This window comes from Ursus arctos, unplaced genomic scaffold (assembly GCF_023065955.2).
Source record: "Ursus arctos isolate Adak ecotype North America unplaced genomic scaffold, UrsArc2.0 scaffold_30, whole genome shotgun sequence".
Lineage (NCBI taxonomy): Eukaryota > Metazoa > Chordata > Mammalia > Carnivora > Ursidae > Ursus > Ursus arctos.
In genome coordinates this window covers 30,190,691-30,204,825 of record NW_026622986.1, presented here as the reverse complement: position 1 = coordinate 30,204,825, position 14,135 = coordinate 30,190,691, and the positions used below count along the sequence as shown (strand labels likewise).

General features: G+C 48.3%; 1 protein-coding gene across 5 annotated transcripts in view; it reads right to left on the bottom strand.

Annotated features, from left to right (window-relative positions):
• The window catches only part of SFMBT2 (Scm like with four mbt domains 2), a 222,435-nt gene that overhangs the window by 182,072 nt on the left and 26,228 nt on the right, over positions 1-14,135 (bottom strand). For all 5 annotated transcript variants that reach the window (XM_026478728.4, XM_044392054.3, XM_026478726.4 and 2 more), the window contains 2 exons: positions 9,080-9,174; positions 7,130-7,370 (listed from right to left, as the gene is read on the bottom strand). In XM_026478728.4, the coding sequence (XP_026334513.1) occupies positions 7,130-7,370; positions 9,080-9,174 (336 nt within the window). The remainder of the gene's footprint in view (positions 1-7,129; positions 7,371-9,079; positions 9,175-14,135) is intronic.

Here is a 14,135-nt window from a genome sequence, read left to right as displayed (position 1 = left end):
TGCTGTCCCACGACTTGCCAGTCCTGTGCACCACCTGCCACAGCTCTTATCATCAACTACGGTAAAAACAAAATCCCCCAAAACAGTCCTAGGACCAGGCTTCAGAACCTGGCAGCATCTACCCGCATAACATAAGGCCGTGTTCACACTTGCTTCTAATACTTCATGAATAAACATCCCTTTATTCAAATAAGTTATATATTAACTAACTCCCGGTAATTTTGATTCAACTTTGGATGGTAAATAGAGTCATTCTGGCAAGACTGCGGAGTTTGCAATTCAAATTACAGAAATTTTAATAATGGGGAAAATAAAAATTAGTGGCATGATTCCTAAGGCACTGTAATTCCAATTCTTCTTACTGCAACCGTCGAAAGCACACATAAATATTTCTCCATCTAGAAGCCGAGGGGTTTATCTGGACAGGCATCATCACACTTACTTACCTGCGATCTCACAGGAGCACCCTTTTAGGGACTCAGTTAGGCACCTGTGAGAACTCCAAACTTCCCGACCGCAGACCCTGAGAGGTCGCCGTGCCACTTCTCAATAAGTAACAGTGAAACAGTCACCGGATTAAATGATTTTCTTACAGTATCACCATAAACAATAATTATTTGGCAGTTGCCCTTTGCAAGCTTTGCATGTGCTTATGAATAAATCAAGCCTTATTGATCGACTAAGCCCACACGTTTTACCTTCAGCTCCCCTAATAAGAACTATAATCCCCCACTGCACTTACTGATGCTTTAATGTAGTATGTCTCTTAGTACTTTTAACATGAAAGATGAGTGCCGATTAGCTCACGAGCAGGAACGCTGCTCTTTGGACGGCCAGCTGGCCACTCCACCCGGTCTCTCTGAACCTGTCCTTAGTAACGGAGGTCTCGCCTGCTGATCAAACAGGTGGAGCTACCACCAGGCTGTTTCTTTCCTTGTAACCTTGAGCATAAGAATGACGGCTCACGTTAAGTCAAACATTAAATTCATTGCAAACAGCAAGGCAAGAAAATGTGGTTACATGGTTGGTAAAACTATCATCTCAAATCACAAAATGACTGTCTTAGTGCAGAGACTTCAGAAGATCTAAGACTACTTGGGACAATCCCAAAATGTCCCTGAGGTCTTGAGGGCTACAACCCCCGTCCGAGCAGGAAGGGCGGTCCTCTCCTTCCTCCCTCTGGTGGTCAAGACCACTCCACACCCTCAGCCCCTTGCTCGACCTGCCCACCTGTACCCCGAAGCTGTCCTGCGCTCACTGTGCCCACGGGTGACTCTCACTGCGGGAAGGATTACTCCCAGTTCTCTGGGCTCCGACAGGGAACCAGAGTCCATGACTCTTGAAATTCTTTATCGAGTGAAATTCTATCCATCACAGGTGACGATGGACCCCAGGCACTCCCAATAATTTCCCAGCCTCGTGTGTCCCCCAATCCATGGAAACTTGATCACCCCAACAGTAACACGGAAACTTCTGTGCTTTGTACAGACTTCCTGGGCTGGACTTCCACAGATCCTAGTTCCGAAACAAACCCCACGCCTCATATACATAGTGAGAAAGCTAGCACCCCTTGTCCTCCTTTCCTTGGCAAGGACCACAGACCCAGGCATGTCAGACTAGAAAGCTCTTTGGACATTAGACAGTCTCATTTCAAAGATGAGACAATTGTGAGGAAACTCACCTAGCTCACCAGATTAATGGCAGAGGCAAGATTAGAACCAGATCCCTTGGCTCCAACCTCGATGATCCTCCCTTTAAAACAGCCCCTGGATCCCAGGGATGGGTAAGAAAGTCCATCACTGCAGAGCCAAACATAAGCATTCTGTGTCGTGGACTTTAACTTGTGCTAATACCCTGTGATGCCTTTCAAGTTTAACCACGACAAAGACTGACCAGGTACAGTTGCAGAATTTCCAACGATATTAGCTAAGACAAAAAACCACACAAACAAGAACCCTTGTTCAAAAATAGATTCCCCGATTCCCTGCGGAGCAATGGCCGCCTCTGGCTACAAAGCAATAATTATCCTGTACAACAGCAATCAATAAAACCTTTTGCCCCCACGAACCTGCTATTTCCTGACTTTGTTCTCTGCACTAAAGATTTCCAAGTCATATTGATTACCTACTAAATTTTTTTTCAAGTTCTTTAAAACGAGCAATAAAGAAATTCTCAAATTAGCATAACTTGTTATTGTTTGAACGGGCTTCAAATCTTTTCGTCACATTAATGCTTCCCCCCTTTACAGGGTGTTCCCATTTTTCATGCGGAATTTGTCATTTTAAGTGTGTCTCTGTCTTGCCTAATAGCGCAAAGTCAGTAGGATACAAATTTGATGTTGCTTCTGGAACTGTGACTGCTGCCACATTTTTCATCCGAGCGAGAAAGAAGAATTGATTAATAAACTATGCCCTCTCTCTCGAGCAACAGCATGGATCTCTACCAAAGGAACCCATTAGCTCCGAGAGTGTTAAAATTCAGCACTCTGGAACTTGTCTCTAAAACGATTCACTAGAGAATCTATTATAAAGTGAAACCATCGTGCAGCCTTTCCAAGGGCATTTAGCTGCTAACGTGTCAAAGTTGGAGAGTGAGTCATGAATGAGATAAGCAAGGACAGTGAGAAGGCGGGGAGCTGGCGAGAACCCGCCCAAGGGGGTGTGGACACGGCTAAGTGGCCATTGTGTGCAGAGCTGGGCAAGCAGGAAGATCTCTCGTTCTCCAAGTAGCACCGGTATTTTCCCAATATTCCATCAGCACAAATCATCCATCAAGACTGGTTTACTTCATGAGAGGACAGGGACCGCAGGGAAATTAAATAATCGTGCGTTACACTGTATCTTCTCACCGTGGAGGCTGTCATTCAAGGCAGACTGAATATTATTCAGTTTTAAAAAAGAAGGACCCCTATCTACTCACAAAAATGAACTCGAAATCAACTAAAGACCTAAATGTAAGACCAAAAACCACAAGACTTCTAGAAGAAAACACAGGAAAAAAAGGTCCTTGACATCAGTCTTGGCGATGATTTTTTGGGACATGACACCTAAAGCCCAAGTGATAAAATAAAAAATAAAAAAGTGGGACAACAAGCCAAAAAGGCTTCTGCACAGCAAAGGAAACCATTAACAAAAATGAAAAGACAACCTACAGAATGGGAAAAATATATTTGCAACCATGGATCTGATAAGGGTTTAATATCCCAGAAATACATATAGAACTCATACGATTCGATTGCTTAAAAAAAAAATCCAATGTAAAAATGGGCAGAAGGGGTGGCTCAGTTGGTTAAGCGTCTGCCTTCAGCTCAGGTCATGATCTCAGGGTCCTGGGATCGAGTCCTGCATCAGGCTCCCTGCTCAGCAGAGAGTCTGCTTCTCCCTCTGACATGTGTGTCAATGATCCATCAATAAAAAAAAAGAAAAAGAAAGAAAAAGTGAGAAGCAGCTCTGAATAGACATTTTCCCAAAGGGCACATACGGGTACTTCCCCACATCACAGATCACCAGGGAATGCAAGTCCAGACCACCAGGAGGTATGACATCACACCTGAGGAACGGCTATCCTCAGACAGACAAGGGATCGCACGCTGGCGGGGATGCGGAGAACCGGGAACCCACACGCTCTGTTGGTGGGACTGCCAATCGCTGCAGCCTCTGTGGAAAACAGTACAGCGGTTCCTCAAAAAATTAAAAATAGAACTACCCTGTGATCCGGCAATTCTGTGACTGGGGATCTACCCAAAGGAAACAAAGACGTTATGTCACAGAGATGTCTGCACCCCCATGTTCACAGCAGCAGTATTTACAACAGCCAAGACACGGGAACAACCTAAATGTTCACCGTATGTACACACAATGGAATATTCTTCAGCCATAAGAACACGAGGAAATCCTACCAATTGCAACAACACGGACGGCCCCTGAGGCATTATGTTAAGTGAAATAAGTCAGACAGACTAAGACAAACGCTGTACCATCTTACTCCTGTGGACTCAAAAAAAAAAAAAAAAGAGAGAGAGAGAGAGAGAGAGAAACAAAACAAAAAAAGAAACAAAAGCCCTCATACTAAAGGAGCTGAGATGTGCGGTTACCAGAGGCCGTGCATGGGGGGGGGGGGGGGCACGGTAACTGGATGAAGGAGGTCAAGAGGGACAAACGTCCAGTTATGATCGTACAGGGGACAGAAGGCACAGCATGAGGACTCCAGCTCACACACTGTGCGGTATGTTTGGAAGTTTTAAGACAATAAATCCTGAGAGCTCTCATCCCAAGGAAGAAACATTTTTTCTTTTGGTGCCTTTCCGTATCTCTGTGAGAGGACGGACGTTCACCAAACTCACACACTGCTGTAGCTTCATTCGATCTCAGTAAAATCGGACGGAAAACAAGGGAAATCCTGGGACATGCTGCACGCGGACGAACCTCGAGGCCACGATGCTGAGGGAAAGTAAGCCAGTCACAGGAGGACACGTACTGCACGAGTCCAGGTACGTGAGGAACGGGAAGCGACTATACCCGGAGAAGGGGGCGGGGCAATGGTGGCTTCCAGGGAGGGAAGTGGGGGGCTGCTGTTCAGTGGGTACAAAGCTTCAGTTATGCAAGACAAAAAGGTTCTAGAGATGGGCTGACACGGTGCTTGCAGTTCCCAAGGTTCCGCCCACTTAAAACTCCGTAAAGACGGTAAAGAAGTAAGAGAAACGTGGAAGTGTCGCTTACGACAGACACAGTGCAGGCCGGGCCTGGGACATGGTGAGGAACGTTACCCTGCTCGGCCCACCGTGTGTGCGTGCAGAACTGGGCCGGGCCGCAGACACAAAGCACCACCCACGAGCGCCCCTCCCTCCACAGAGAGACCAGAAACAAGGCTCACACTCACAGCTCCAAAGGCACAAGCAGCCCTGACTCAAAGGCTGGGAAGAAAGGCACTCCAGGGATGACCCTCTTCAAGGGCGTCTGTGTGATAAGCAGGTAAGAACCTCCTTCCAGAGCATCAATCCGTCGACGAGCACTTACTGAGAACTCGCCAGGCACAGGTGTTAGTGCCGGGCTACACAGGTGAGTGATTTCCCACCTCGGAGCCTGCCGTTCAGGGTAAAACCACAGAAGGGGGACCACGGCTGCACCCACCCACGGCCAATGCCAAAGCACAGTGCGGTGCAGACACTCGGTGGAATAGTATGCAGCCAGGAAAAGGCAAGAAGTCCTGACCCACGTGGCGAACAACAGGGATGAGCCTCCAGGACAGGATGCAAGTTCAAGATGCCAAACCCAAGTGGCCTCCTGTTCTGTGATTCTGCGTTTCCATAAACAAGGCCACGGAAACAAAGCAGACCAGCGGTCACCACTGCCTGGGGGATGGGAGAACGGAGTGGCGGTCAGTGGGCTTAAGGGTTCCCTTACGGGCTGATGACAATGTTCTGGAATTAAGACAATGACAACAGTTGTGCAGTGTTGTGACTATACCAGAAATCAGAGAAGGGCACACTTTCAAGGGATGAACTTTACAGTATGTATATCGTCACTCGATTTGTTTTCAAGTATCAGTGAGGGAGGGGCACAGCTGCAAATGTGATCAACTCCAAGGACACCAGGGGCTTTGTGGGCAAAGACAGGGCTGACCTTGGCCGCCTGTGAGCTCACCGCTGGAGGAGGCAGAGGGATGGGAGGAGGCCTGCACATGGGGAGCACAGGTGCAATGACCCAAAGCAGGACCAAAGGGCCCGTCTCTCTTTCTTCTGGGGCACTCAGGGGCCATGATGTCAGCTGAGGCCCAGGCAATGTATTCAGTCCTTATAAACGTCACAGAAATGCAACTCAAGCTCCATGGGTTCGTGGGTCCATGACTGCCTCTTAGCAGGCTCTCAATTATTCTTGACACAGGGCAGTAGAAAGCCACAGACCGTTCCCACCAATCAGAAGAACAAGATATCAGATCTTCAGAAAGAAGATCAAATCCAAAAGTTCCAGGCGAAAGGAACTACCAATACGGTGGACTAAAAGGACCTCGGAATTCAGCTCTGAAACGTTACGTGTCAGGTAGAAATAAAGATATCAAGTAAAAATTAAAACAGGCAGACAGGTACTATGAAGACATTACACAGGTTTGAGCACCAGCATCCAAAGTCTTCAAGCATCACCACTGCCATCATCACGGAATCAAACACTGAGAACAGGGTGTTAAATTCAAATATTTGGAAACGAGGCTTTTCTCACTTACGGGATCAGTCGAGCTCCTTCCAGGTTTCTGCAACTCCGTGCCACTGGCAGTTTGAGCCCCATGATTCTCTGTTCGGAGGACTGTCCTGTGTGGCACCCCAGCCTTCCCACCAGAGGCCAGCAGCACCCCCCCGTCATAACCCAAAATGCTTCCAGACACTGTCCAATGGGGTACGGTCACCCCAGGAGAGAACCACTGTTTTCTAGCGACTAATGGATCTTCTCTCTACGAGCTCTGACGATTCCCTCGAGAGGAATGTCATTGCTCCACATCTGTGTGGTTTTCTACATGCCTCCCACCTGGACAGTCTCCCCACAGGAAGACAGGTGAAAACTTATTAGAGAAGCCCGTTTCAGATGCTCGATGCAACTGTTCAAAACGCCCAGTCTCGGGGCACTTGGGTGGCTCAGCTGGTTAAGCGGCCAGCTCTTGGTTTCAGCACAGGTCATGATTTCGCAGTCGTGAGATCGAGCCCCACGTCAGACTCTGCACTCAGTACGGAGTCTGCTTCAGATTCTCTCTCCCTCTCCCTCCAGCTCACACTCTCTCTCTGTCAAATAAATAAAATCTTTTTTAAAAAAATGCCCAGTCTCTAAAAGCAGAAGAAAAGCAACACCATCCATCTCCCAAGGGAACACAAGACTTCGATCATGGGCATCCATGCCTCCGCCCTCCTCTCCTACCCTCCACACCCATTTGAGGATTTGTCTCCAGAAGGCTCAGCGGACATCTAAAAATGCACCCAGATCACCCCCCTCTGGAGCCCTCCCAACACCGAAACTCAAGGAGAAATCCATAAAGCACCAGACCTTCCAATAAATCGGTTTTCGAGTGCCTATGCACACCATGATCGATGACTGCGCGGCTTCGGGATGTGGGCCCCCGGGCCGTCTGGATGCAGGGAGCTTACCATCCGGGGGCATCAAGGCCTTGTTGTTCTGCGTGCACCACCCCACGGGGTGGAGATCCGCGATCACCACGTCACACCAGAAGTCGGCCCGGCGGTCCTCGCCGTACCCACAGTACCGCAGGAGCAGCAGCTGTCCGCAGGTGGTGATGACCGTGGCCACCCAGTACGTGTCTGGGTTGGTCTTATTGGCCACCTCCAACTTCATCCCCGGCTGGAAGTTGCTCTGAAGGCTGATTTCAACCTTTGGGAAAGAGAGACACAGGGAAAACATTATTACATCAGACCAGAAGAGGATGAGAACTACTAAAGACACGGCACTTAAAAATAATCTCACCACGAAGAAAAAAACAATCCGAGCCACCCACCAGATGTTATGTTTACTAGTAGCCACGTTAAAAATTAGAAAGATGAAACAGATGAGATTAATCTTAGTAATGTATTTTATTTAACCCAATATATCCCAAATACTATCATTGCAAAATGTAATCGACATGAAAAATATTGAGTTGTTTTACACTGTTCTTTTCCAAGGACGCCTGCAAACTCCAGCAAGCTTTCTACACTCACACCACATCTCCATTCGGACACGGCACGCTTCTGAAATGCTCAGTTGCTCCATGTGGCTAGAGGCCACGGTGTGAATAGCACAGCCTTCGAGAACTCATTTCTTTTTCTTTTTTTAATTAAGGGTTATAGTCTATTAATATCCACCAGCCCGCCTCTGAAAAGAAAGCTTTGCGGCCTCGTGAGCCATAACACCCAAAAGCTCCCACATCTGACATCCGTGAGGAGCACCTGCTTCAGAGATGTTGGGATCATACGTGGCTCGTCCATGGGCCCAAGCTACTTTTCCTTTAAACCTGGTGCACAGGCCTGGGGAAACCGTGTGCCAGGAAGGAAACCACACTGTGGTTGAAAAGGAAGTGGGAGCAATGACTGGATCAAAGAGAACAGGGCGGCTCCACATGGAGAAATACTGATAACTTCAGTACAGAACCTGGTACAGAAAGGAAGGAAAAGTTTGTCGATCAGTATCTCTTTCCTAAACCCCCTCAAGGGATCTAGCCAAGTCATCCCAGCATCGTAAGAGGCAAAAGAGCCAAAAGCAAGAACAGGCTGGATAAGTGCCCCAGTTTGCTTACCATACTCACGCTAAATCTTTGCCTTGGATAGCCCAGTGGGGGGGGGGGGGGGAATGTTTCTCAGAATTAAATTTTCATTTCCAGTAAAGCAATAGTAAGGCCTCAGAACTTGGGTCCTGGAAATTCAGTCTTTCCTTTACTAATGATATATCACCAAAATCTCATACATAATCAAAAGTCTGATAAAACCTCCACCTTTTATTTCCCCGGACTTGCCCTTGGCTGGACATGCTAGGTACGCTGTTCAAAGAAATATTAATGATGGAAATGATCTTCTGGTTTGATCCAGATGTGTTCTGAATATTTACATTTATTTCCTCTAATTTCACTCACCTGCCCACAAACGTTACACTGTAAGACTTTCAGTCTGAAATGAAAATATCCATTCAAAATAAAAATACCCAGCCATTCCCCCTCCTAGATAACACTACTCATCACGTGTATTTGTCTAGTTTGCTGGCTCTCTGTTCCCATCAGTGCTAACCTGTCTCGGGCTGTGTGCCCTTTGCAGGGCCACGTCTGTCTACTTAGGCTCCTTAGGGTGCAGAACAAGGGTAAGGTGCACGCTGTTCCTCATGCACTGAGCCCCACACTGGGCCCAGCCCCCGTGACCGGAGAAGATCAAGTACAAGGACGAGGCCCATCTTCCCCGCAGCTGCCTGCGGAAAGCAAACGGACGTCCCCCTCACCTCTCGATTTCTAAGAAATCCTGCCTCAATTTCCCTTTTCTTCCCAAAGGTTCGGCATCTTCCTGCAGACGCCCCTCCCCCGCCAAATGCAGACGAGAAAGACAAGGAGTGTTACGTACATGCTTGAAGGACGTGTGAGGAGCTGCGCTGGCACCTGTTTCTTCCAGATACTCTCCCCAGTTAAAGCCAATTTCCTCCAGGCTTGAACCTTCTTCTGCCAAAAGACAAAAAAAATAGTAATAATAATAACAGAAGAAGATCAACACCAGAGTGAAGGATGGAAAGGCACCGGCCTTCCATGAAGAGCAGGAAATCCTTATTGCAAGAGACAAGGGAATTCAATGGTGCAGAAGGATCCCGTTGAGGATGCTGCTGAGGGGATCCTGGGGGGGCTCGGTTGGTGAAGCGTCTGCCTTCGGCTCAGGTCATCATCTCAGCGTCCGGGGATCGAGCCCCATGTCGGGCTCCCTGCTCAGCGGGAGTCTGCTTCTTCCCCTCCCTCTGCTGCTCCCGCCGCTTGTGCTCTCTCTCTCAAATAAATAAAATCTTTGGAAAAAAAAAAAAAGGTTGCTACTGATGCCGTCCGCTTCAGCGTGCTGATTGTGGAGTGTTGACTCAGGAAAGGGAACACTGAAGAAATCCTCCCTCAAAAACGCTGGCAAAATCAAGGGTAAAATTCAGCGCCCTTAGGCAAATGACATGAGGCTTGTATCAGGCATATTTGCCGCCTGTTAGAGGACTTGTTTGGAATCACCCACCATCACGGTGGCCACTCCCTTCTCCGGGGAGGTTCGAGGACGAGGTAAAGGAAACCATGGGGCACTGAGGCGGCACCTTGATGTGGAGACGGCATGAGCACCTCTGAGCACGCGTTACTTCCTACGACTAGAGATTATGAAGTAACAGCACAGATCGATAGTGTCATACGGGACTTTAGGAAGCACTGACTCTGATGTTATTCCAAGGAAAAAACTATGTGAGGTCCAGAAGGCTTGCTCAAGGATGGGAGGTCACCTAGCAACTTAGTGACAGAAACCAGCCAGCTGCCAATCAAGCACGTCTCAAAACATTTAAGACTGTGCATAAGAAACAATCTCCATAGTCGAGAAGAACCAAATAACTCATTTTAGAGCATGGATAACAATATTATGTCACAGTTTCCAATGGAAAGAACTCATAAGCTGCAAACATTATTTTAACCTATCTGCAAGGCGATCATATCGTAAAGAACAAAGAGCAGGAAGGGCTAGCCACACGTGTGGATAAGAGCTTCAAAGTTTAGCTTTTCTTTCCTTGCAGTAATGCTGGAGGGATGCTGACGTCCAACCTGTGTATCTTCTACAAGCAACAGCCTATTTCACGGGCGAAGAACACATACCGCTCTTGGTCACGTTAGTAATGGAGAAGTGGTATACCCTGGCAGGCGAGCCCCGGGAATCAGCAACAGGAGGCTCTAGGAAAGCAAGCCTGTTCTTGCAGGTTATCACTACCTTTTTCCTACCAAAGATTTCTTCAATTGTAAGTAGGAAAAGCAATGTTCTTGCGATACTCTGTATCGTCTCAGAAATGGACAGAAGATCATTTCTGGAAAGCCAGAACATGCTAGGTTAAAAGCAGTTACCTTAAATGTCTTTAAATCAACGTTGTTTGGAACTAGCCTCCTCAACTTTGACCCCCATGAGGTGGTTTGCAATTAAATGTGCAAGAAAAATAAAAGCTACCTGAAGAGAAAACCTTTCCCTTGTTTTTCGCCCAACATTCCACTTTATCCAGGGATTTAGGTCCTTCCATTGGAAATGGCTCCCTGAAAAAAGTCAGCGGATCTCCCAGCGGCCAGCTAACAAGATACACTGCTGAAACACCGTGAAGCAAACCCGCAGGGAAAGAAGTCACAGTCTGGAAAACCCCTCCGGGTGTGACCCGGAGGCCCGACCCACAACTCTTTTCCCCAAAAGGCTGCAGGCATCGATTACCAGGTCTGCTTTCTGATGCGCTAGCAGGAAGCATCTGTGGACACGACTCAGTTGCTCAGGGGGCTTTCTCTACACCTTACCTGTCCGGCTCCCGCTCAGCCCATGCCACCCGCAGGCCTGTCTGCCCCCCCCCCAACCCGAGGTCAAGCACTTCCGGCCCCACAGAGCCACCACGCGGTCCCGGCACTGTCCTAAGAGCTATAACAGACCGGGATGTCAGCTCTCTGCTAACTGCTTTACATGCATCTCCCGTTCCCTCCTTCCAAGAACCCTGACAGATGGTGACTACCATCCCCATTTCACAGAAGAGATAACGGGAGCCCAGAGAGGCTGGGGGGGCGGTCACCGGGACCACCCAACTGTCCAGCCACAGAGGCAGGAATCCAACTCAGGCTGTCCAGTTTCAAGCTGGAACTCTCCCGAGACACCTTCTGATGTCTCCCTTCTGCTTGCATCACGCGTAGGGCATATGCACTCCACCACCACCACCGTTCCTCCTCCTGGAGAACCCAAGGCAGGCTGAGGGCCAGCTTCTCTGTCTTCTGTGCTGGTGAGCATGAGAGCATTCCAGAGCCAAGCCCGGCGGCGGGAAGACACTGGAGATGGGGTAAGGCGGGAGGCAGCAGCCAAGCTTGGAGAGAACAGTGTATGCGGAGGCCTAGAGTCTTCTGCAGGAGGACACAACCAGGGGGACAACGTGGGCGTGAAACTCAGTTCTGGGCCTTTGGAGACAGAAGGTCCTGGGAGAGCCCCTGGGTGAATTAATAGCTCCCGGAAAATAGAAGGGCTCTCTTCGGGAGTGACTGCTTGCCTGGCATCAGAAGCATGTGAGTGGAGACAGAACCGGGAGGGGGTGCCTGCCGCAGCCAGTGCCTGGGGCTAGAAAGCTTTGACGAGCTTCAGCACCACGCCTGGAAGGACCGATGACTCCACTGCTTGGAATCATCCACGAGGGTGAGACCGTGGCTTAAATTTCTCAGCTTCAGCTTCAGCTTCGAAACCACTCGCTAAGTTTCTTCACTCTTCATACAATTCCAGTCGAGGCTACTAGCATTCTACCCAAAACCAAATTTTAATTCATTACAAACCATGTTTCTTTTCCTGCCATAAACAGGCACTAGACGGCTTTCAGGCTCGCTCAGGTGTTCATTCAAGTCACCAAGAGACGGAAAGGTCCCCCAGTGACTCCCCAGCGAGTTCCTAAGAACATTTCTGCAGAGAGAGCTGTACCACATTCTACGGTCCACAGAAAACACTTAGAAGTCAACCCTGGAATGGGATTTTAAAAATTAAAGCTTGTGTGCTCACCACCGGTAGTTTTAAACAATAAAATCATACACAAAATTTAGGGTCACTACAACAAGGCCTTTCCTGACCTGTAACTCATAGCACGTCCTCCAGGCACACGTTCCCCGAACAGCCCGTTCTCTACAGACGTTTCAATAAGCAACAGATAAACACACACACCGTTTATGAGTGGAGGTCTCATAAACCTAGAGCAAATATTTACAGCTGATTCATAAACCTCTTAAACCCATAAACATTTTATCAGGGAAACTCTTGACAATCTCCCTCCTCTGCCAGGCACCAGTCGGAAGCGTTTTTCCCCATGATGTCATGAAAACAGACCATGAAACGCGACCAAGAAAATTTCACATTTTAAAAGAAAACAGGCGGGCTCATTAGTGGCCATCACGTTGTGGAAAACAGAAGGCTATTTATGCGACCAGCGTATTTCCTAACAGATAGAAAAAGAACACTACAAGTTGAGGTGTGTGAGCAACGCATCTGATAGTGTAAAGCAGAGTAAACAAGCAGCTCATGCACCTTTTTTTTTTTTTTAAGTAATCAAATCTTGGGTTTTGATTTTACCGTCTGAAAGCGAGCTCACTTCGCGAGGCTGAGTGCCAGAGTCCGTGGCCACAGCCAATAAGGGAATGGGGAATCCACAGTTTGGGAGCCAATGAAGCCTGCCACGAGACCTTCTCGTGAGCTCGCTATTCCTCATACATACACGGGAAGAGAAAGCGAGGCATTAAATCTCTGCGATTTTCACTGCTGATAGTCCGTTCATACCATCGCAAAGTTTAAGAAGTAGTTCCATTGAGTGCATTAAACAGGCTCACAGCACGAAGGACACTCAGAAAGGGCCGGCCAAGGCCAGGCCGAGGGCCAAGTTCACGGCTGCAGGACGTGCCCCAAAGAAGGGGGGACAGTCACCTGCATTCAGACGATGCAGACGGCCAGAGAGATTTTCCAGAAAAAAGAAAACACACAAAGATCACCCAATTACCCAGCGGGGGGGGGAGGGGGGAGGAATAACTATTCTAAACAGAAGATTTTTTGGTCTTCTGTTTGTTTGTTTTGTTTTGTTTTGAACAGGGAACATGTTGGAGGACCACAGAACTAGCTCCTGGCACCAAGAATAAGAAATCTGAATTTTTCTAACGAGATTGTTGACTCCTTTCCTTCCAGAATAGAAAAGCCTGCGGGACTCCAGTTAATGTATTCCTAACACCAAAAAAAAAAAAAAAAAAAAAAAGATTCTAAGCTTGCGTTCCCAGCATAATTCTCTTTACTCAGAGGCCTGCCCGGTCTAAATGTGCAACACCACTTTATCTACAAACCTCATCGGGAAATTACATTTAGCCAGCCTGGAAAAGTAACGTCAAGGAGTCTATTTATCACCATGTCAGCATATTGTTTTGCTTGCTTTTATCACGGCAGCTGGAGAAGCCGAGAGTTCCAGAAAGCCAATTCTGGTCCACAGCCCTCTCTGCGCGCCCGGTGACAACGCCGTCTGTCCTGTCCACTGGGGAGACCTTCCGTTCGTCCATCTGTGCTCATCCCAGCCACGTCCTCCACGCTCCTGGGAGAAGGACTCATTTCATGTGGTGCCCATTTCATTTACAGGACTGAGGTGCCAGTCAAACTAGGATTTGAGCTTTCCTTAGGAAAAGAGGATAAACGGAAAATAAACAAGCAGTTAATGAGATTCGGAGCTCACTGCTGTACGGTGAAGTTTTCGAGTCAGAGCAGGGATCGTCTGAGCAAGGAACCGCAGTGGCTTGGGGTTGGGCATGGAAATGCAAGTCAAAGCAGCCGGGAGCAACCACGGAAGGTGCTGGCCCCGTCATCTGGGCAGAGGAGAGCAACATGCACCTATGCGTAGCCACCTGCTGGGGAGCGACGGGCCTGTGTC